The 23,231-nt window shown below is 39.6% G+C and overlaps 1 protein-coding gene across 4 annotated transcripts in view; it reads left to right on the top strand.

The window, feature by feature from the left end:
- LOC145985713 (calpain-5-like) overlaps positions 1 to 14,795 on the top strand; it is a 172,851-nt gene extending 158,056 nt beyond the window's left edge. For 3 of the 4 annotated variants that reach the window (XM_083119775.1, XM_083119774.1, XM_083119777.1), the window contains exon 14: positions 14,486 to 14,795. In XM_083119775.1, the coding sequence (XP_082975901.1) occupies positions 14,486 to 14,701 (216 nt within the window). In that variant the 3' untranslated portion in view covers positions 14,702 to 14,795. The remainder of the gene's footprint in view (positions 1 to 14,485) is intronic. The other variant, XR_014441435.1, reaches the window with a different exon arrangement.
- Positions 14,796 to 23,231: the final 8,436 nt, after the last annotated feature.

Here is a 23,231-nt window from a genome sequence, read left to right as displayed (position 1 = left end):
GTTACTGAAGCGCTAAAGACATTTCAATGTTAATTTCTGACACCTCGAAAAGGAGCAAATTGGTACAAGAATTCACTCATAACTTTTTGCTGGTTGAAGATACGTCTAAAACACCTTCACCATTGCATTTCTCGTGAAATTCTAGCCTGATTTGATATATCATATCACCCCCTTCCCATTTAAAATTCTGAAGTTGAATTCAAGATGGCGGATATCAAGATGGCAGCCGACCGTGCGGGTGGTGTCAATGTGGTTCCCCCTTGGCCTAGAAACTATTGGTCATCACCATTTCCACGTTACGCGCTTCAGTTACCTTGTACCGGGGGTGTTAAGGGACTTATTGAGTCACTCTGTAGTTTGACTCCAACATGCAAGCAAAATCTTGAGGCTGTGGTACTAAACTCCTCTCGTGAAAGGGTGCACCCTGACTGGGGAAATGCACCAAAAAATGAGCACATCACTCACAAGTGGCATGAAAAGTTGTTAAATGTCAGGTAATTGTAAGGGTAATCAAAAACCTTTAAACCTTGTTTTGTTGATAATTTTATGGTGATTCTGGCTGGTGAATTCTCCACTTTAGGTAACAGACACGTTTCTTTGGGGAGGTACCAATTACCAAGATATAGACTACTATGAAAGTGTGAATGTATAAACTACCGGATGCAAATTGCCCTTTGACCAGTATATACATTCACATATGTGCTCGAAATTGATGAAATACACGTTTTAATTTTTTTGTTTAAGAGAGGTTCAAATAAAATCCATCCCCCTCTCCCCTATCGGTGCCCATGGACTTCTTATTTAGTAGTAGGTATCAGACTTTTTTTGTGAGAGGAGGAACAGAGGAGGATGGTTGTAAAACCAACCAGCAAGTCCCCCCTCCTCCCACACACACACACACACACACACACACACACACCTTTGTGAACAACCCAGAAATAATGAATAATAACTAGTGTACTAATGCCATATCAATAAAATTGTCCCCCAAAATTTAAAACTCAACCTAAAGAAATCTCATCATGATCTAAAACTTAGCATTGACATTTCATAGCTGGATGTTATGCCCAATCCCCCCCAGAACTTCCATGGCAATATATGATTTAATATTAGAACTCAAGAGTGGAATACTGTCTGCCCAAAATTTAATGCTCAATCGCCCATAAGAATCCACCTGTGAATTTTAGACTTAATATATGAGATTTGGATATTGTGCCCCCTCCCACCCCCACACATCTAATAATACTTGCTATCTGTGATATATTCGTTGGCAGTCTACAAATTGCTATTTATATAGCAGTGATGCTTAAATTATAACATAAGTCAACTTCCATGGTGAATTGCTGTATTGTATGAAATTTTGACCGATACCAATATAAAATTTACCTATAACCAATATTCTACCAATCCGATATAAAATTTCAAATGGTTCGTTGATCTTTTTAAAAACTGTATGTTACCAGATGAATCAAGCTTTTGCAGTGTAAAAGAAGTTGCATATTAAGACATTTACTTTAAAAAAGTACAGAATGGTGATTATTTGTTAATGTCCAAAAAAATTATAACAAAATGGTGCAAAATGAAATTGTAAGATATTTATAGATATTGTTGTAATCCCGTTTTACCTGGGATCTGAGGTCACAGGGAAGTTTCAATTATACATTTAGGTAGAGCTTAATTGTATCTGTTGGCTGAACCTGCTCCGATTAGGAGGGTAGAGATATGGAAAGTTGATGTAAAGGTTATTCACGCTTGTTCATACCTGGTAGGTGTGTGATGTTCTTGTCCAGATGCTTCTTGCAGACCGAATCGTGACAGGTGCCAAGGTTCTATCCTTCGACCCTTGGCTCACCAAACCGAGCAATCCCTTGCGACTTGTAGCATGCTAGGCAGCCGTAACTCCGTGTCCGTCGTCGTAGTCCAGTAGTGTTAATGTGTTGTAAGTAATCAGAGACTAATTATCCATGTGAGCGTCGATTAGAGTCGAAATCCAAAAGAGCCGCGTCGATGATAAGCGTAGTTCAAATGAGTTCAAAATGAGAGCGAGCTCAGGGAGTGAGCTTGCTTTTATCATCTTAGGCTTCGAAAGGTTGTTAAACCTTTCGAACGCGGTAGATCTTGTTTTGATCCACGCGTTTGCCTTCCAGTTCCTTGTTTAACGGAAGTTACAAGTTAGCGCATTCTTGGGATCTCCCGCTGGTCTGACAATTCCAGGAAATAAACAAGTGTGAATATTAACATGACGAGGTTTTCTCGGTTTAATAATCTCCATATCTCTACATTCCCCTTGTTGAGTCAATCGAACCAATCTGTGATGGTCGACTACCTTCTCCGGAGGAGGTTATATTTAAAAATGATCATTTATTAACATATCAAAAAGCCGTAGAAAACCAGTACATCAATCCATTCACCATAAGAATCACATCACCATAAAAAAAATTGAGATCACCAGAATAATCATATCATCAAAAAAAAAAATCGTAGCACCAAACACCGTTGAGGAAAAAAAAATTAAAACTGTAAGTCTTGTATACTCAAAGAGTACGAGCACCAATAACGAAGTCTGGAGGCATATATAAAAATAAGCGTAGAGGTTTGACATTCAATTAGCTTGGAAGTAAACACGACAGCACGATAACAGAAAAACACATGTCATTACTCAGCAAAAGAACGCCACACCACGCACGTGGTTCTGTTTACTGTTCGCGGAGTTCAAAGTACACACTGAAAAATACACACAAGGTTGGGCGGAGCATTGAGGTAATGCTACCATGGCAACGCCTGTAGACGTCATGTCGCCATAGGCGGGACGTTCTTTGCAGCAGACAATAGAAACACTTAACGAACACTTTTATCTCACACATGGCGTAAGAATTGAAATCCACTAAAATATTTGCAGTACCCATGGTCACAAACTTTGGCGCTGTAAACGACATATTTGTGTACTAAATATGCGTGCCTGACGTTAATTGATGGAGCTGGAACACACTTTCAGCCGACGACAAAGGATGATGCGTATCACATGATGGTAGGTAAACAAGGGCAGTACGCCCTGAGTGGGAGGGGCCTTGCCGATGTAGGTCGCCGTTACGTCATGTGAATCGTAGTCTGGAATTCAAGTTTGCGATGGCGCTTCGGGTCAAGAGACGTCCTGAGCAAAGCGCTCCAGTTCTGCATCGCATCCGGGAAGATGGAAAAAGATCAAGCCAAGCAGTCCAGACAGGATTGGGTCCTTTTGGTGCTGGAAGTCCACAAGATCGTCGTCGTTCTCTGCGATGAGCCTAGATCTCTCGCTCGGAAGCACAGGCAGGAGGTCGTCATGATGAATCCATCCAGGAGCATTTGCGGCGATGAGAATGAAACAAGCGCAAAAAGGGAAAAATTAGGAAAAATGTAAAAGGTAGTGGAGCAGATTTACAATAAATGATGTCGGGTGATAAAGTCGACAGAAAAAGGACTTTCATATTATTTTGGGGGGAAGGGGAGGTAATATCTGATCGTAGTGAAGGCAAAGGGGCGTTGTTGTTTATATGACGTAGAGTTTTTAAGGGGACCTGTTTATGAGTGACAGGTTTACATGAGGGAAGGTTCGCCGGGGGGCAACGGGGGGGGGGGGAAGTTGGTGTTGGAATAGCCGGCTTAGCCGGGAATGAAATGAGAAAAGAAAGGGGAGTTCAGCGATAATAGAACGAACTAAGTGATTACGAGACATTTCCGTCTGTAATATGTGTAAATGTCGTATATAAAAATAATTGCAAGAATTTTTTTACGTGTATTGTGGTCAAAGGATTAAGCACCTTCGATTCGCTGCTAATAAAAAAAAATTGAAAAAGAGTAAGTAATATGTTTATAGAAAGTTCATGGAAAAAGAGAGTAGGTTTTAATTTCATGAAATATGAGCTATACCATGTTGTATGCTATCAATATTTGAACTATAAAATTAAAGGAAAAAAAGTGGGAACATTTGCCTATATTTGTTATATGCTTTATTAACATATTTAGTACATTGCAGCTTTCAAAGAAGCAGTTCGCGTTACACCTGAGCGTAAATAAAAATTGCTATGGCCAAAAAGCCAAAAAGTTCAGCAAGTTCTACGCAGTTCATTTGTTCTTTAAATCATTCATCTTGTTCTATCTTAGTTCTTTCTTTCTTTCTTTGTACTTTTTTTTTCATTTGAGCGTATATGTACCAGCAAATGGGAAAGAAAAAATGTTTGCTAGTGAGAATCATAAATGCTCTAAGTACTTATTAGTCAAATCAGCTAAGTGATATGTTCTGACTATTACTATGCGTATAATCGTAAATTATAAAATAACATTAAAATATCAGTAGAAATTAATTATTAGGCAAGAGATGTATTATAAATGTTCTGACGATTGAGATAGCATTCTGTAATCCTGGTCTTGTTAAAAATAAAAATGAGTTCGTTCTAACGAAGAAGTGCAGTGCGAGCACGGGAAGTGGGAAAAGGGGGGGGTCGATGAGCGTGAGAAAATGCTGGATCATGGGATGTTAGCATGTGCAATATACGTAGCGAGGAGGCTAAAGAGAGTGATAACGGAGTGGAGTGTTAATGAATGTTAGCGTATATGTTAGTGGGGTTTTTATGGCACTAGTCGTAGCGGGCTTTGAGTCTAGAAACAGTAATCGTGTCAGTCTTTTGTTTACTCCTACCGTATATGAAAGTAACTTCATAGGAGTTCTTGTTAACTTTGCGAAGAATAGTTCCTTTATACTTATAAGAGGACGCAAAGGCTTTTGACACGCCTGGAGTCGGAGTGGCATTTAGAATCCACACATGTTGTCCTGGTGAGTACTCTATTTGCCTAGAAGTGCGCTCTGTGTACTTTTTCTGCTGTTCGTAACGCTTGTGTAAGTTGTCATGAGCGGTCTTACGTATGGATGTCAGGAGTTCAAGTCTCTGTGCGTTCGTCTGGGAGATATTGTCGGGGTTCGAAGGAAGGACTGCATCTGCTAAAATCCTTGGGTTGTATCCAAACAAAGTAAAATATGGGCTCTGGAGGGATCCAGAATGGATTGTAATGTTGTGGCTGAACGTAGCACTAGCTAAATAGTCACACCACGAAGCCTTTTTCTCTAACACAAAAACTCTCATAACTTTCTTTAAGTAACTAAATGAACTCTCAACTAACCCATTTGTGAAATGTGCACAAGTATCTACATATTTTAGTTGTACGCCTGTAGTATTAGCTAACTCTCGTAAGAGTAAACTTGAATTGGGTGTTGAACGATCTAAATAGATCGTTTCCGGGATGCCATGGACTAAAAAGACTTTCTCAACTAAAGCTGTTGCTATGTTTTGTGCATCATGATTAGCCAAAGGAGCTGTAATGACGTATCTTGTACAACTATCAACTACTGATAGAAAATATTTGTATTTGTGCATTTTAGAAGAGACTAAAGGACCACATACGTCAATATGAATTCGTTGGAAAGGAATTTGGGCTGGTTGAAATGTTCGCAGCGTATGCGGTTTAGAACCTTGTGGTTTCTTTGAGATCTGAAAAGGGATGCAATGTCGAACCTTATCGTACACAAATTTCTTCATATTAGGGAAAAAGTAGCGCATAAGCATTAAATTATATGTCTTTTGTGCACCTTGGTGACTTCCATTCATTTTGTGTGCATGAATAAGATCGAAAACTTGATTTCTTAATGCATGGGGAATACAAAGTCTATCCCTATAACCAGTTTTGATTTTATTAGTCCTGTATAAGACTCCATTTTTGAGTACATAAGAATACGAAAGTTTCTCTAGCTTGGGATCACTAGCTTTATCTTTGTTTTCTAATACGTCAATAATGTCTCTTAAATAGGGGTCTTTACGTTGTTCTGAACTAATATCAAAATCTGCTGCTTGTGCATGAAATACTTGATGAAAGAATAGTACATCATCATCATCATCTTTCTTGTCATGATTAGTCTTTTCTATAGGGTTGTCTTTGGGAATGTCAGGTGACTGAGGGTTTACTGTAGCATTGGGAAGGACTACTGGATGCTGGGTCATAAGGGAAGCAGATGGGGTAAAAAGTACAGGCTTAGGGGTGTTAGGTGTCGTAGTGGTGAGTTTCAAATTGATATAAGTTTTTGATCGTGGACTTAACTGAATTGTGTTTGAAAGGGTAGCTTTTCCCTCATACACATTTACATTTTCAATTTGGGTGAATATGTCATGTGACAGCTGGTGAGTCTTGTACTTTGACCTCAAAATACTGTACTTTGGAGTACGTCCTAAATGATGAAGAGTTATTGTGTTCTCTTTTAACGACATTTCGCACCTCTGCGTTCGCAAAAATTCATTTCCTAAAAGGGGAGGGACATTTGTTGAATCTACAATCCTAAACGGGTGCGAATATTTACACTTTCCAATTATGATAGGAAGAACCACAATTTCAGACACACTCAGTTTTGATCCGGACACACCTTGGATTGTGGACTTCACCTTGTATGTTTTTCTTTCAGTAGGAAGGAGGTGGGAGGGATAAATGGATATTTGGGAACCCACGTCAATAAGTAAATCTACTTCTTTCCCTTGTATGCTACTATTGATAAAATATAGGCTATTTCTCTCAATGATAGGAACTTTGTCTAATCTACTATTATCCTCGATTTCGTTCCTGCAAGTCGAAGATGATTTTAGTTTAAACTACTGTTTCTTTGTGGCTTGTAAAAGCAGTTATCGCTCTCGTGATTGTAGCGACCACAGAACTTACAGGCTGATGTATTTGCATCGTCGCGATTACCCATATTGCGAGTCTGATCTCGACGTTGAAACCTATTATTATTATTATTACCTCTGAATTGGCCTCGAGAGTTTGATCTAAAATTTCCTCTATGATTAGCTCTATAATTATTATTACCCCTGTAGGAAGAGGAGTTATTATTCCCCTTGCTGTGAGCTCTGTTCCCTTTGTTATGTGCGTTTTGATTAGCCGTTTTTGCAAATTCCAAAACATTTGAGCAAAAATTAAAAAGAGAAGCTGTGTTCATTTGTTCGGTTGAATGTAATGCTAAGTTCGACATTTGTGACGAAAGTTTATTTATTTCATCACTAGAGGTAGCCTTTTGAGCGTGTTCCACTGTGGCTACGGCTGGTGGCGCCACGCCGTGGGGAATTTCAGAACTTGATACATGATGCATTCCTTGATACATTGCGTGAGAGTTATTGACGAGAGTGGGATTTGATTTCAGACTTTGGACTTGATGAGCCGATGGTGGGAGGAAAGGAGATGGACACTGGTTGTATGGTACAAACTGCTGACTCGGGTTGTGAGGATTAACTGGGAGGGGGAGTAAACCTGTGCATGAGAACAGCTGTGAAGTGGCGTTTGGGTCAATGTCTGTTGCTGCAAGCTTGCTTGTGTTATTGCCTGGTCAATTTCAAACTTTTCCTCCATCATACGGGAATTAATCAATAACTGCTGGCGTTCGAAATTTTGCAGGTGGGCAATTAATTCCTCTGTTTTGGCAAAGTGCTTATTAGTTAAACAGCCAATGTATTTGGCTCGCAGTCCCGTGATTATATAAGAGAGAGTTTGTTCTTCAGTGGCGTTCGGGAAGTATTGCTGGACCAATGCCTTCTTAGCAATAACATAGGTGTGAATCGGTTCTGTTATCATTTGCTTCCTTGTTAAAATTATCTGTACGGGATCCGCTGATAGGTACGAGCCTTTAAATAAAGTACTTAGCTCGTTTTTTATATGTGTGTACGTCAGGTCTACAAAATTAGGTTGTTTCTGTATGTCATGAAAATAAGTTAAAGCGGTGTCAGTCAAAAATAAAGGCAACATCTCTTTACACTTAGCTTCCGACCATCCCGCGACGTGTGCTACATTTTGAAACTTGAGGAAAAATGAGTCAATGTCTTTTGGGTCATTTCCGCTAAATGGTGCCGGGTATAATGCAGGTGGGATTGGGGTGGCCATGTTAGTGGTGGGAATTTCTACAGTTACGTTATCAGAGCTATTAGGATTGTTAGAGGGAGTAAGAACGTGAGCTGGAGTACTTGCTAAGGGCTGGGGTTGGTTTCTTTTGGGTGTTTCCAGTCCAAGGACAAATTGGGGGTAGTTTCTATTAGCAGACCTTAACCGTGTTAGCGGAGGGGAGGGAATTGGGGAGAAAGGTCGTGAATTTATTGGATTTGCCGTGATTGCAGTAGCTAACTCTATGATTTGGTCGAGGGAGGAATCTAGGTGTTCGTGCAATGCTATCTGTGACGTATTCATAAACAAAGGTTCGTCGTGCTGACCAAAGAACAAATGAAAGTATGGTTATGCAGTTATTTATGTCATTAATATATCGCTTGTCAAATAAGTATAAGCAAGTGTTCTCATTCCTGTGTGAATGATGCTTGAATATATGTTATGCAGAAGAACTAGACTTTGTTGGAAGGGGGGGTGGACTCGGCATAAAAAGAGAAAAGAGGGGTGGTATTCCATAGGGTAATATACAAAATTGTCACTGGGTCTGACGCATCTTAAGCGTACTGTGGGAGTATGAGTTGGAATTACTAAAAATTTACTTTAAAAAAATGCTCCCAAAATGGGAGGGAGGGTGGGGGGACTAATTTAATGTAAAGCAATTCGTACAGAAGGGTACTCAATTGCAAAAAGGGCCTGAAGCATCTCCACCATGTTGTAATCCCGTTTTACCTGGGATCTGAGGTCACAGGGAAGTTTCAATTATACATTTAGGTAGAGCTTAATTGTATCTGTTGGCTGAACCTGCTCCGATTAGGAGGGTAGAGATATGGAAAGTTGATGTAAAGGTTATTCACACTTGTTCATACCTGGTAGGTGTGTGATGTTCTTGTCCAGATGCTTCTTGCAGACCGAATCGTGACAAGTGCCAAGGTTCTATCCTTCGACCCTTGGCTCACCAAACCGAGCAATCCCTTGCGACTTGTAGCATGCTAGGCAGCCGTAACTCCGTGTCCGTCGTCGTAGTTCAGTAGTGTTAATGTGTTGTAAGTAATCAGAGACTAATTATCCATGTGAGCGTCGATTAGAGTCGAAATCCAAAAGAGCCGCGTCGATGATAAGGGCGTAGTTCAAATGAGTTCAAAATGAGAGCGAGCTCAGGGAGTGAGCTTGCTTTTATCATCTTAGGCTTCGAAAGGTTGTTAAACCTTTCGAACGCGGTAGATCTTGTTTTGATCCACGCGTTTGCCTTCCAGTTCCTTGTTTAACGGAAGTTACAAGTTAGCGCATTCTTGGGATCTCCCGCTGGTCTGACAATTCCAGGAAATAAACAAGTGTGAATATTAACATGACGAGGTTTTCTCGGTTTAATAATCTCCATATCTCTACAATATATATGATTGGTAAAATTATCGGTAATTTTACTTATAAACTGATACACCGATATGAATATATCGGCCAATACCGATAGAGTACCGATTAATTTATCCCGTCTGTATTGTTTATTCAGTGAAATTTCCATCACAACCCCAAAACAAAGTTTTCTGGATGCAACCTGAGTCCACAAACCACCCTGAGGCATAATGTCCTACTTCAGTTTTCTTAACTGGTGGCTTTAGGGCTGGTTATCCAATGTCCAGTTAATCTTTCTGTTAGCTATCTGCCAGTTGCAGATTATCCCCAGTCTTGACCAGCACCAGGGTGTTCAATGTGAAAGTAACTGCCAGTTAGCCAATCCTAAGTTTGCACTTCAAAATAGTGTGTTGGCAATCCTGAAGCGTGGAAATATAGGGAATCGATCTGTGCACCATTTCTTAGTATCGTTTCAAACTGCATCGATTAACACACAACCTTGTGTTTAAATGTAAAACTACAAGCACATATGCTACACGGGCTGCTCTCAAAAGCACGCTTGTGCATTGGAAACATTGGGAACAATGGCTGCGTATCCATTTTTCATGGTTATGAAATAAAATTTAACAAAAGCAAGCACCACAGATTTTGCTTTCCTCTAATAAAGGTCAGTTCCATATATGTCAAATGCTGTTATGGAGCACAAGCTTAGATACTTCCTTATAGAAGATTCGTGAAGAGCTTGAAAGATGAAACATTAATAATTCCTGTCTGTTGATAAAACACTATTAATATGTAGAAATTGTACATGTCTTGTGACTACAAGCTTTGTACCATCTCTATGCATGTTTGTTGGACGAAAAAAGAAACATTTTAGTGAATATGCTTCGTAGGTCAACTTCTAAAAATGTGAAGGTGCAAAGAGTAAAAAATAATTTTAAAATTTACTGTAATATTTTTCTGAGTTAAGATCATTCAACAATAAAGCATGAAGTGAAGGGAACACATATAATAATAATAAAAAAAAAGAACCGGGACCAGGACTCGAACTTGTATTGTAAAATGCAACATGCTCCACAAAGCACAAGTTAGTGCCTCTAACCACTGCACCAAATCAGGCTCGAAGGTTGGAGCATCTGGTAGCCAGATATCCATCATCACAAAGTGTCTACCACGACCTCGTTAAGTGAATTCTAGCAACCTTGCTGCTTTATTTCACTGTTTGTATGGGTATTGGTAAGGTCTCCTTACAAAACAAGTCTTCTTCTGTACCAATTTAACTTTTTTATGAATCATATCTTGTTTAATCTGATGGTGAAGTAAGTTGTTGAGTGTGGAACTTCGATGGCTCCATGAGGGAGCCATGTTGCTTCACAACTTCCAGTTAGGCTGGTAACTGCAAGATGGAGTAGCAGGTAAGATAATCACTACCAGTTACAAACTAACTGTACATTGAAAAACCGAAATTTTCACAAACTTCCAGTTACATGCTAACTTGAACCTTAATTGTACATTGAGGAACCGGCCCTTAATACTGCAACAAGAGGAAACTCGTTATGGTGGAGACAAACAGAACCCTGCCATTTCTTTAGCTTGGAGTGAATTTCTAATTTAACCTTTTTTTGTGAGGAGTGTAGAATAGCTTTTAGATGTACTATTTAATAAGCTGAGCAGTTCTCACAATATTGTCAGGAGTCCAAGAACTTCTTGGTCAATGAGCATGAGGTTTGTTCCCCACCAGGCATTGTCCTTCTCTAACCACTTGCACCCAACTAAGCTGATACAAACAATCAAATTATTAAGCAGTTCAATCCCTGGTTTTATTAGAATTAGATATTCTTTATTCATGGGCAAGGTTCAGCCTGTAACTGCTATACCACTTAACGTGCAAAACTTGTACGATGGAGCATTTTTTTTTTAAATGCTGTAACAGATATAAGTATCCACTTACATTTATTTTCCTGTAGTTTACGGTTATTACAAGCATAAGAAAACAGTTTTTTGTTGTGACGTTTCAGAACACAGGCTCCCTTCATCAGACATTAATTTTCATTTGACTAAAGATACAGTTACGACAATGGTTAGCAATTTTTTAAACAAAAAGAATCCGTTACAACATCCATTATATAATGGATTCTTTTGTTTAAAAAATTGCTAACCATTGTTATAACTGTATCTTTAGTCAAATGAAAATTAATGTCTGATGAAGGGAGCATGTGTTCTCCTGAAACGTCAGAACAAAAAACTGTTTTCTTATGCTTGTAATAACCGTAAACTACAGGAAAATAATTCTACAATGCAAGCAATGCATACGTACAAGAGAAACACTTACATTTATCCTTACTAAAATGTTAATAACGAGTACTACAAAAAATACATAAAAAATCACTCAAATTAATAGTGATTAATTTCCATGAGGTACGTTTAGAAATCGATTATATCAACCAAAAAGAAAAGAAGTTTAGCAACACTGTATTAGTGGTTACAAATACGTAGATAATCACTTCATTTTTCAACATAATCACCATTCTTTTCCAAGCACTTTTGGTTCCATGGAACAAGCTCTTTTATACTCTCTACATAGAAGTTTGCCACCTGGAAGTTCAGCCAATTTCAACACTGCAGTTTTCAATACCTTGGTTTCTTCAGATCATTAAAATGCAAGCCACTTTTGAGGTGCCAGAAGATGTGATAGTCACTAGGTGCAAGGTCTGGATTATACAGGCAGTGATCAAAATGTTCCCATCCGAAACTCTGAAACATCTGAAGAGTTACCACAACAGTGTGTAGTCTAACATTGACATGAATGAGAACAGTTCCTGAGCGCAGCATTCCACGTCGTCTGTTATATATGACACACCTTAGTTTTGATAGTGTTTCACAGTACACCAGTGATGTGATTGTTTGCCCAAGCTCCTTGAAATCCACCAAAAGCACAGCTTGTTGGTCGTGGAGTTTGCTTCAACCTTTTTGCATTTGGTGGGTGTGAATGCATGACACCATTGCCAAACTTTTTCTTCACTCATTACACTCGACCATACACTTCACCCAATTCTCTGTGAATTTGGGCAACATTATGACTTTAGGCATTATGAATTTGAATCACAGGTCGTACTTCACAACCGGTGTATTCATGCAACCATTTTTACATGCTCTAACTCACATGATAACCAATAAGTGACTAGCAAAAAAGTATATGATTGCTGGGTTGCCAGTGGACCAGTTGATGTTACTGCGCAGGTGCGATCTGATCAATTGAGTTTATTCAGCAATTTTCACACTGAAAGTACCCCTGAGGGGCATTGGTGTATGTATATTACAAAATACAACATGTTGACATTGCACATAATATATATATATATATACATCAATTTGGCAGAATTTTTTAATAATAATATAAGATAATATAATAGTAAAAACATACAGTGCCAAATTATTTCTTGAAGTGAACTAGTGCTGTAAAAGTACAATATTATATAGTGTATACAATCTAAATTTATTTTATAAAGTTAATTAATTCTTGAAATTCTTGAACTGAATATAATGTGTATTCCAATAACAATTTTTTCACTTTACTTTTAAAGATCGTGGTTCTTTCAAAATTTTTGTAACTTTTTGGTAACATATTGTATAACTGGATGCCTGAGTAAAAAGGTCCTGTTTGGTATGCAGTTAGCCACACTTTGGTAATGTGGAAGTTATCTTTTTGTCTGATATTGTAATTGTGAGTGTCTATGTTCATTGGATAGTTCAATTTTGTTTCGTGTATGAAAGTAAGTGTTTCAAGTATGTACAAACTTGGAAGTCACTTTTTATAATCAGCCCCCCCTTCTTTTTAATGTGGCTCGTAATTAAAAACTTCTAGTGTATTTGGTTTCAAAGTAAGGATGTTGAATCTAGTGATATCTCCTGAGGCTTTGTCCTGCTCATCAAGAAGTTCTTTTGCTAGTGTACGTGAGGTAGCATCTATTGGAGGCAGCTTTAAAAGATTACAGGCATATATAGTAGATTTTGAAACATTGTCCACATTAAATTTTGCAGTTTTTCGAGTCATGTAGTTCTATTTCATGTCTAAATTGACGTCTGTCTGTCCTACAAGTATGTTGTGCTTTTGTGTGCAAGATTTTAAATACTGTGAAAACCAGATGTATATTTTTCTGCGACATGTCATATTAAGCCATTTAAGCTCATTTAGGTAGCGCAAAAAGTGATCCCTTTTTTGTTTTTTCAAATTAAGTGCAAAACTTTTCAGGAATTCTATACTTTTTGTACAATTTTAGCATTACTTTTTCTTAATTTGATTCCATTAACCACATCACAATATTCAAAGATCAGCAGAACAAGAGATTCCATGAGACATAATTTAGCTTCAGTTGAGAGGAAATGTGATGATTTATAGTGATCCGAACATATGTACCATACATTTGAGATATTGTGTGGTTTAGTGAAGCAAGCCGACCTGCATGGGTGGTTAGCACAGCACACTATGATGCCAGGGATCCCAGGTTCGAATCTCAGCCAGGGCAATGATGTTCTTTGCGAGTGTCCCTTCATCATCACTCATCCTTATCTTTGTGATTAGCCGAAAAGTGGAAGTAAACCATATCAATCAATTAGTCGATCAGATTTCTGATTAAATATCACACCTACATTTTTAACAGTTGTGTAACGTGGGATCACTTGCATCGCCCCACACCTCCACCCATGGTACAACAGCCCATTCGGGGCAAGGCCTACCTACTGCCCTCACTCCTTCATGCCTCAGCAGAGGTGGTTGATCATCCAACCGGTTGCAGGGTAACGTGTGGTCAGCACAACAAACCCCCAGTCATTGTTGTAAGTTTCCATGACTGGGTTACGCTACCCATTCATAGTCCTCAATTTCTTCATGATGGTGGGTGGCCCACTGGTCTCGTACACAAGCCAAAATTCCAACAGAAAATTTGTTCCTTTTTCCACAAGGAGACGCGAACCAGCATGCATCCTGTAGCCCAAACACAAATACTGATGCCTCAGACCACACTGCCATGATGTAGGACAAGCCACAGATTAGATTTGAGATTAAAAGCAACCTGTGGGTTATTAGTGTTGTTTTCAGTAGACTATATCAGTGTCAGTACTTGAGAATTTGTAGATAACATGAGTGTGATCTGTCTCTTTTGTACTATTAATGCACGGTTTCCAAATACAGATTTTTAAAGATGATTCTGGAGCTGTTCCTTTAGCTGTTGGGTATGTGACGACTCCATCCAAAGCCGAGCATAAGGTCCTCCACATTCCATTGGTGGTCCCAGGCATATTCAAGGGGAGGAGGGCAACCACCATGTTGTCAAGATCCATTCCCGAGGAGAAAGGAACAGCCCTTGTTGTTGATGTTGAGGCTGACAAGAACTTCTTATCTGTGTGATGCAGGAAGACTTTTCAGAGAGTAGGAACCGTATGGCATTGAACATTTGTGACAATGACAGTGTGTGTTGTTTTTAAAAAATAAAGGTACTAAATAGAAACCTCGAAGTACAGTTTCATTACTTGATGTCTGAATTAAAAGAGAAATTCAGCGTTTATTTTAAAACACTTTTTAAAGTTTACAGGTCTCTTAAGTGGTTAGCGCTCTCACCTTTGGTGTGAATGGTTCCGATTTTGATTCCCGGTGGGAGCCCCAAAATTTTGCTGTTGGGAGTATGATTGGGGAGCTACTTGAAAAGAAGAAGTAGCAGGCTGTAGTCTTGAAAGTCAGAAAAGAGCAGTGATGGGACTCGATGCACGGATAATGTGTCACATGATGAAACAGCCACTTAGTAGGTTCTGGGCCTCAGAGAGCTGTTGCATTATGTACAGGGTGGGTCAAAAGTCGCAATACACCTAAATAAAAGAAGCCACTGTGGGGATAGGTGTCAGTGAGTGTTGGATATGCATGTTGGGGGTGGGGGAAAACTTTATGATTAGGTTGATCTTGACGGCCGCCATCTTGAAGTCCGCCATCTTGGATTCAACTTCATTTCTTTAAATGGGAAGGGGGTCGTGTGACACATAATTTTAGGCTAGAATTTTGTCAGGAATTAAATGGTGTTGTCCATTTTTACGTATCTTTATTCGTGTAGGAGTTACAAAGGTTTCTTTTTCAAGTTTTGAAAAGTGGCACACTTTACATGATGTGTTCGATGAGGCCTCCTTCATGCTGGACAGTCATTTCCATTCTCTTCTGCCACTCCGTATGCACACGTAACAGGACATCTGCTGTAATAGCCGCACATGCATCAATAATCCGCTGTTCCAGGTGGCGAAGATCATTGATTTTGACCGCATACACCATGGCTTTGAGGTGCCCCATAGGTAAAAGTCCAGGGGAGTGAGATCGGGGGATCTTGCAGGCTACTCCACTGGACCTCGACGTTCAAACCAACGCTGTGGAAACTGTTCGTTGAGTAATCCACGTACCTGCAGACCGTAGTGAGGTAGTGCCCCGTCGTGCTGAAACCATAAGGGGAAGTCACCATCCTCCGTCGCTACGGATGGGAACACCGGCTCGTCCAACATCTCTTTGTAGCTGTCGGCATTCAAATTGTTGTGGATGAACACAGGACCAATGACCCGTGTTCCCCAGATCCCGCACCACACCATGACTTTGGTATGTCCAACCATCTTGGATGGATCAGTCCAATGTGGGTTACTGTCTGACCAATAATGCAGGTTCTGCTTGTTAACCTCCCCGTTAACGTAAAAGTTAGCTTCGTCTGTCATTCTGGGCGAGCTGTGGGTTATCTGCAAGCTGTGCTGTTGCCCATTCCGCAAACTGAAGCCGGCGGTCAGGATCGTCTTCAGAAAGGTGGTGTAATAACTGCAGCTTGAATGGATGAAAATGATGTGTCTTCAAGATCCGGTGTATGGAGCATCTGCCAACACCAGTCACATGAGACATGCTATGCACACTCCTTGTGGGACTGAGGGCGAAGCTACCTAACACGGCGATGGTTGTCGCCTCATCTGTTGATGAACGTGGCCTCCCAGACCGTGGCGTATCTTTCACACTCCCTGTGGCACTGAACCGGGACAGCAGTGATGCAACTGTGGCGTGGGAAATTGGATGTCGGTCTGGATGGTGAGTGTTGAAATCGGCTGCAATGGTGCGAGAACTTCTTTCCCCTGATATTAGGATGATTTCAACCCGTTCAGTGTCGCTTAGTTTCATGTTGTCCTGTCAACCTGCAACGAAGAGAAAACCTTTGTAACTCCTACACGAATAAAGATACATCAAAATGGACAACACCATTTAATTCCTGACAAAATTCTAGCCTAAAATTATGTGTCACACGACCCCCTTCCCATTTAAAAAAATGAAGTTGAATCCAAGATGGCGGACTTCAAGATGGCGACCGTCAAGATCAACCTCATCATAAAGTTTTCCCCCACCCCCAACATGCATATCCAACACTCACTGACACCTATCCCCACAGTAGCTTCTTTTATTTAGGTGTATTACGACTTTTGACCCACCCTGTAGTTTAGTTTTTAAAGTTTGCATTTTGAACTGTAAAACTTTGCACCACTTAGGTCCCATATTTTATCCTCTGTGAAGAATTACTGCACAATGATTTGAATCCTATATTAAACTGCAGGCACAGGATACAGTAAAACACAAACTTATCTTTCACCTAAATTTCTTAGTTCCTTCTTTGTGCAAGTGAAAATATTATATTGCCAATGCTAAGAAGTTTCTTTGAAAGCTTGAAGCAAATAGTTTGTCCTATTTAAAATTTCATGAATGTAAAAATTTACAATAATATGTTCAAAGACTTTCCTCCATGTAGTCACCTTGCCATTAAACAATATAATGCTCTTAATGCTGTCTTTTAAGAGTAATATGTTACAGTGGCGTACGCAAGGGGGGTTACCACGTTTAACCCCCCCCCTTGAGCTTTTGAAATATTATAAAAAATTGTGTAGAAAAAAATAAAAATGGCCAATTTATCACAGTCAAAGATCTGCAACAATACTACTACTACTACTACTACTAATAATAATAATAATAATAATAATTTGAATTATTATTCCCATGCAGCACAGAGAAAAGCACAGCATTCCAAACACACACGTCTTTAAGAGTGAATGCCTTGACTTGAAAATAAACACAAATTGTTGAAAATAAAATATGAGGTCAACTATGATTTAAAAAAGAAAAGAAGTTGTTTTGTACCTCAGCTGCAACAATGTTCAATGAACATATATTTTTTTTCTGTGAGCAATGAGAATTAACTAAAGAAAATTCTTGGTTCGTTGTAAGTGGCTAATGCAGACAAAGGCTAGGCCGACAAGAATACACAGTCACTAGTCCACCCATGGAATTTCCGAATTCGAACGACAATAAGCTGAATTATTGTAAAATATTTTGTTGGTAAGAACAGCAAGAAAATCCAGATGTGAATTATCGTGCATGTGCATGGTAGATTTTGAGGGCGGTATTGGCGCGTTTCTCATAAATCTTTGCAGTGTCGTTTGGGATCCGTTGATATGTCGAAACAATCTAAGCGACCGCAAAGTTCAATTTTGCAAATTTTTTTTGCAAAAATTCCCACTGTGACTCTCGAGAATTGTGAAAATTCCTTGCTTCGTCGCTGTGTGTCGACGTTATTGTGATATTTATTATACTGATTTCGCATCACCTTGTGAACACTCAAGCAATGCTGCATCTACATCCACATTACTATATAAATAATGTTGAAAAAGTGCTTTGTGAATCACCTAAAAGTGATAAATGTGTTGGAATGTCTTTAAACTTACTTTTGAACACAAGAATAGACTCAGTGGAATTTAGCAACATGTACTCTACAAGGGTCACTATTTATATTTTGAGCCTAACAATGAAAAAACAGGAATTTGGCATTGAAAACTGCTTTATTGTTTTTCGAAGTATTCTTCTTTATGGTCAATACAATTTTGCATCCGTTCGAACCATTTGTCAAAGCAGTTTTTCCAATCTTCTTGAGACACCTCCATAATATGGTTTTTGAACGCATCAACGGCATCTTCCGCCGACGAAAATCGTTGTCCACGCAATTTATTCTTGACATTCGGGAACAAGAATAAGTCATTGGGTGCCAAATCAGGACTGTACGGCGGGTGACCCATCAATTCGATTTTTTGACTGTTCATAAAGTCGGTTGTTAGACGAGATGTGTGACAGCTGGCATTGTCTTGATGAAGAATGATCCGACGGCGTTTGTTTGTTTTCCGTATTTGACCGAAGACATCTGGCAAATAAATTGTTGTGTACCATTCAGAGTTAACCGTTCTACATTCCTCTAAAGTCACAGTTGCCACATGACCAGTTTTCCCGAAAAAACAGGCAACCATTTGTTTCGATGTACTTCAAGCGCGAACAACTTTTGTTGGATTGGGTTCATCTTGAAACACCCATACAGTAGACTGCTGTTTACGTTCCGGCTCATATGCATATATCCATGATTCGTCACCTGTTACAATCTTATATACGTCTTTTGAAGCACCACAATTGTATTTATTGAGCATTTGTTTGCACCAATTGACGCGAGCGTCTTTTTGAGTTTTTGTCTAATTGTGTGGGATCCAACGAGAACATACCTTTCTCACAGCTAAATGATCATGTAATATTTTATATATGCTGGTTGAACTAATACCTATGGTTGCCTCAATCTCACAGTATGTCACTTGACGATCTTGCAGTATTAGGTTTTGCACAGCATCAATGTTTTCTTGAACAACAACTGATTTTGGACGACCTTCGCGAATCTCATCGGTGAGCGAATGGCGGCCACGATTAAATTCGTTATACCAGCGTTTCACAGTGGCAAAGGATGGGGCTTCATCGCCAAATATGGAAGTAAGTTGATCGATGCACTCTTGTCTTGATAATCCACGTCGAAAATCGTAAAAAATCATTGCACGAAAATGTTCAATAGTTAATTTCATTTTATTGTTGTCGCGCAATCTCCAAGGCAACATAAACAACACAAATGAAGCTATTGACAAAACATTTGAAGTACGTTATGGTCAATAATGCCAGACGATTCCATGCAAACGTCAAATCGCGCCTAACTTCAATCAGTGTTGCCAAGGCTCAAAATATAAATAGTGACCCTAGAACATCGCACCTCATCATCATCCTGGGTCAGTTCCATAGGTAAAGGTAATGTAAATTTCCTCCTCCATATAGAAGCGTGCCATGAAGGCACATGTATGGGTGGGATCCCACACATTCTCGATCTCTGCCATTTTGGAGGTAATGTGATCAGCACCACACTCCGGCAGCCCCAGGAAAAATTGCAACCAATTCCAGGAATCGAAGCTCGATCTCCCGCGTGGTTGTCAGACACCCTATCGACTAGACCACCTTGGATGAGTTCCATACTTTGATTATTTTTTTTTTAGCACATGTCAAAAAAAAGGGCCGATATTTTTTTAAAAACAAGAAAATGATAGGAAAAGAAATTTATTGTGATTGATAAACAAGTACATACCTTGGCTATTTTTCGACGTAGTCACCATTAACCTCCAGACATTTCTGATAGCGTGGCACAATCTTCCGTACCCTCTGCTGAGAGTGCAGCCAGTCCAGAACTGATGTCTTGAGCACGTCACTGTGAAACGCTTCGATGCAAGCCACTTTTTCAGGTGAAAAAAAAAAGAAATCGAGGGGGGGATCATTGAATAGTTCCCATCAAAATCTTTCAATTGTCTCAACAGTACGAGCAGCTGTGTGTGGGCAGGCGTTTTCATGGATCAGAAAATTTCCAGAGCGTAGCATTCCTCCGCCGATTTTGGATGGCACGTTGCAGATTATTCAGTGTTTTGCAATACACCTCTGCTGTAATTGTTCGTCCTGGTTGCAAGAATTCCACAAAAATCTCACCCTTTTGGTCCCAAAACACGGTTGCCATGATTTTGTGAACTGATGGTGTTTGTTTGAATTTCTTTGCTTTAGGAGAACCAGAGTGCCGCTATTGCATTGACTGCTGCTTCGACTCCCCAGTGACGTATGATATCCACGTTTCATTCCCCGTCACTATGTACAAAAAGAGGTCATCCCCATCCTCCCCCCAGCGGGCCAAAAAATCACGTGCAGCTGTCCTTCTTTGCTCTTTGTGAGCGTGTCAGCATTTTTGGTACCCACCTCGCACACAGTTTGTGATACCCCAGGTTGTCTGTCACAATTCGATGCACTGTTCTCGCAGACACTTCTGGAAACACTTTGGTCACTTCAGATATTGTGAACCGGCAATTGGAACTCACTTTCTGGTTAACGCGTTCCACCAGATCCACTAGGCCTTCCGCTACAGTCATCGTCATGGACATTTGAACCCCCTTCCCAAAACTCTCTGCACCATTGCCTGACCTTCCCTTCACTCATCACTGTCGGTCCATAAATGGCACACAATTCCTGATGGATGTCAGCTGCATTCTGTCCTTTGGGGTTCAGAAATCGTATGACAGGTCTCACTTCACATTTGGCGAGATTTTGTATTACGGTAGCCATTTCACCTTACTGCTACTCGCACGTATGCAACCCCACTCTGACGATTCTATCTCTGTTGCAAGCACAGAATACTAGGCCATGCTCCTGCTCATGCTCAAATTCATCAGTGTTGTCAACCCTGCGTAAAAAAATATCGGCTCCCTTTTTTTTTTAAATGCACCTCGTATATTACCTTGCTTTTATGGTTTTTCTTCACACTTAAAATGTCTCACCTCATTGACTAGACAATTATTTCGTAACAAACAAAAAATGCTCCTAGAATTTGTTACAAATCGAATGACTAGAAAGTAATTTCGTTCTATTACTTTTATAAATATATTTCTGTAGATCTCTACTACTTAATAGTAGTAGTGGTATTATTAGCAGTAATTAAATTAATTAATTATAAATATTATTAATTAATTATGAGTATTATTAATTTAAAGTATAAAAATAATGGTAATGTGAATTTGGAGAAAGTTTTAGAAATAACCCCCTCCCCCTTGATGAAATCCTGAGTACGCTATACGACACACGGTTTTAGAAGCGATATCGGGCGGAGCCAAGCAGAGGGTGTGCGTGGCAACCAGCCAATGGCAGGAGTGCAACGTTATACAGTTAGGAAACTGTGGTACGCGAGTTAAATGCCGTGTTCTGTATTTTTCTTGCGCGCAAGAAGTTTTCGTAATACTCGCCACTTTAAGGTCCATCATAAGATGGGGCACGACATTTTGAACCTGACTGTCCAAGTCCGATGAATTTCCGTCGCCTACAGCCGGAGTTATTGTTTCACGAAGAAACACGGGAAAAAACACGTCTCTACAAACAGACACAATGACCCTTTCATTTTCCTTCCGTGTTCCGTCCTTTGTTTTTTTTCGTTGCCACCGTGTTGACCCCGATGAGTTGTTGTGTCTTGGTAAAGCTATGGGTGTCAAATTCAGCTGAATATGCACAATGACCTTTCATTGTCTTGTGTGTTCACAAACATTGCGACTCTGGGTCAGTTTTGAGTTCAGCGTTTTCATAACAAGGGCAGTGTAAGATAATTTTACTCGTACGGCATGGGGAACAGTTGTGAGAGGATTCAATACAGCCCTTATTGATTGATTTATTTTACTTCGCTTTTTCTGCCACTTTTGGCTAATTTACGAAAATGGGGATGAGTGATGATATGATGAAATTGATTTGATTGATTGATTGATTTAGTTTATTTTATTTCGTGTTTTGTGCATCTTGGCTAATTTGCGAAGATGGGGATGAATGATGAAATTGATGAATGGACACTCACAAATATCCATGCCAGGGCCGGGATTCGAATCCGAGACTCCTGGCATTGTAGCGTGTTGTGCAATACAGCCCTTATGCTCGATAGTTGTGCAATAGTGTGTGTGTTGCGTGAGTGTTATTTAATAATGTCGCGCCGGCACCATTGTGGAATGGTTAGTATATCGCTCTACGATGCAAAGAGTCCCAGGTTCGAATCCTGGCCTGGACATGGATGTTTATGAACGTCCCTTCATCAATTTCATTATATCATCACTCATTCCCATTTTCGCAATTAGCCAAAAGTGACAGAAAAGCAAAGTAAAATAAAGCAAATCAAATTAAATTAACAATGTCGCTCTCGAAACCTAGTACGTACCAGTAGTACAGGCACCAATGGTACTCGTATTACGTTTACAAGACAGAAATCTTAGTTTTAAAGCTTATTCTTACTTCAAGGAATTGGCGTTCTCAAGACGTGCGTGCTGAAACAGTGTTTTTGAGAACTTACGGTTAAAGCGTGTGGTGTAGCCTATGTGTGCATACTGTGTTGCGTATTATAAAACAGGGTAAAGAATCTACCACAGAAATCGGCGAACCCCTATCCAAATCTTCTGGGAAACATGCCAGAGAACAGAAACGAGAGCGATGATGATGACCTTGCAGTTCCTCTACAATAAATACGTACCTTGAAACTTCTTTCAGGTATGATATAATCCTGCGTAGAATTCTTCACTATATATTTCATTGTACTCAAATATCACGTGCATGCATTATACTCATAAAAAGCTGAATATTGGACCCAGCAAATTCTCTGCGTTTCCCTTCCGCTAGAAGTGGGTTTTACAACTGTGCGACAGCACTGGCTGCGTATTGACTGAACTCATATTCCTTCTAAAAGCGTACGCCGTATATTGATATGTTAATTAAAACTAATAAGCAATTCATAGGAAGAGTAGTTTCTTATGCATGTGTTTTGCTTTGCTTAGTTCAGTTGTTATCCAATTCGAAGCAAATCATGGCATTTCAAACAAATACATTAGTTTTTGTTCAAGGCAAGATATTATCAGAAATTTAATGTACAAGGAGGTATCAAAAAGTTTTGCCTGTTGAGGTATAATTTGTTTAATAATGGAAAGATTGAAACAATGAACATACATATAGTTTGCCTGTAGTGTCCTCT

The sequence above is a fragment of the Lepisma saccharinum genome, chromosome 3 (assembly GCF_977018435.1).
Source record: "Lepisma saccharinum chromosome 3, izLepSacc3.1, whole genome shotgun sequence".
NCBI lineage: Eukaryota > Metazoa > Arthropoda > Insecta > Zygentoma > Lepismatidae > Lepisma > Lepisma saccharinum.
The sequence above is the reverse complement of the archived record's forward strand: the minus strand, read 5'-3'. Positions and strand labels throughout refer to the sequence as shown.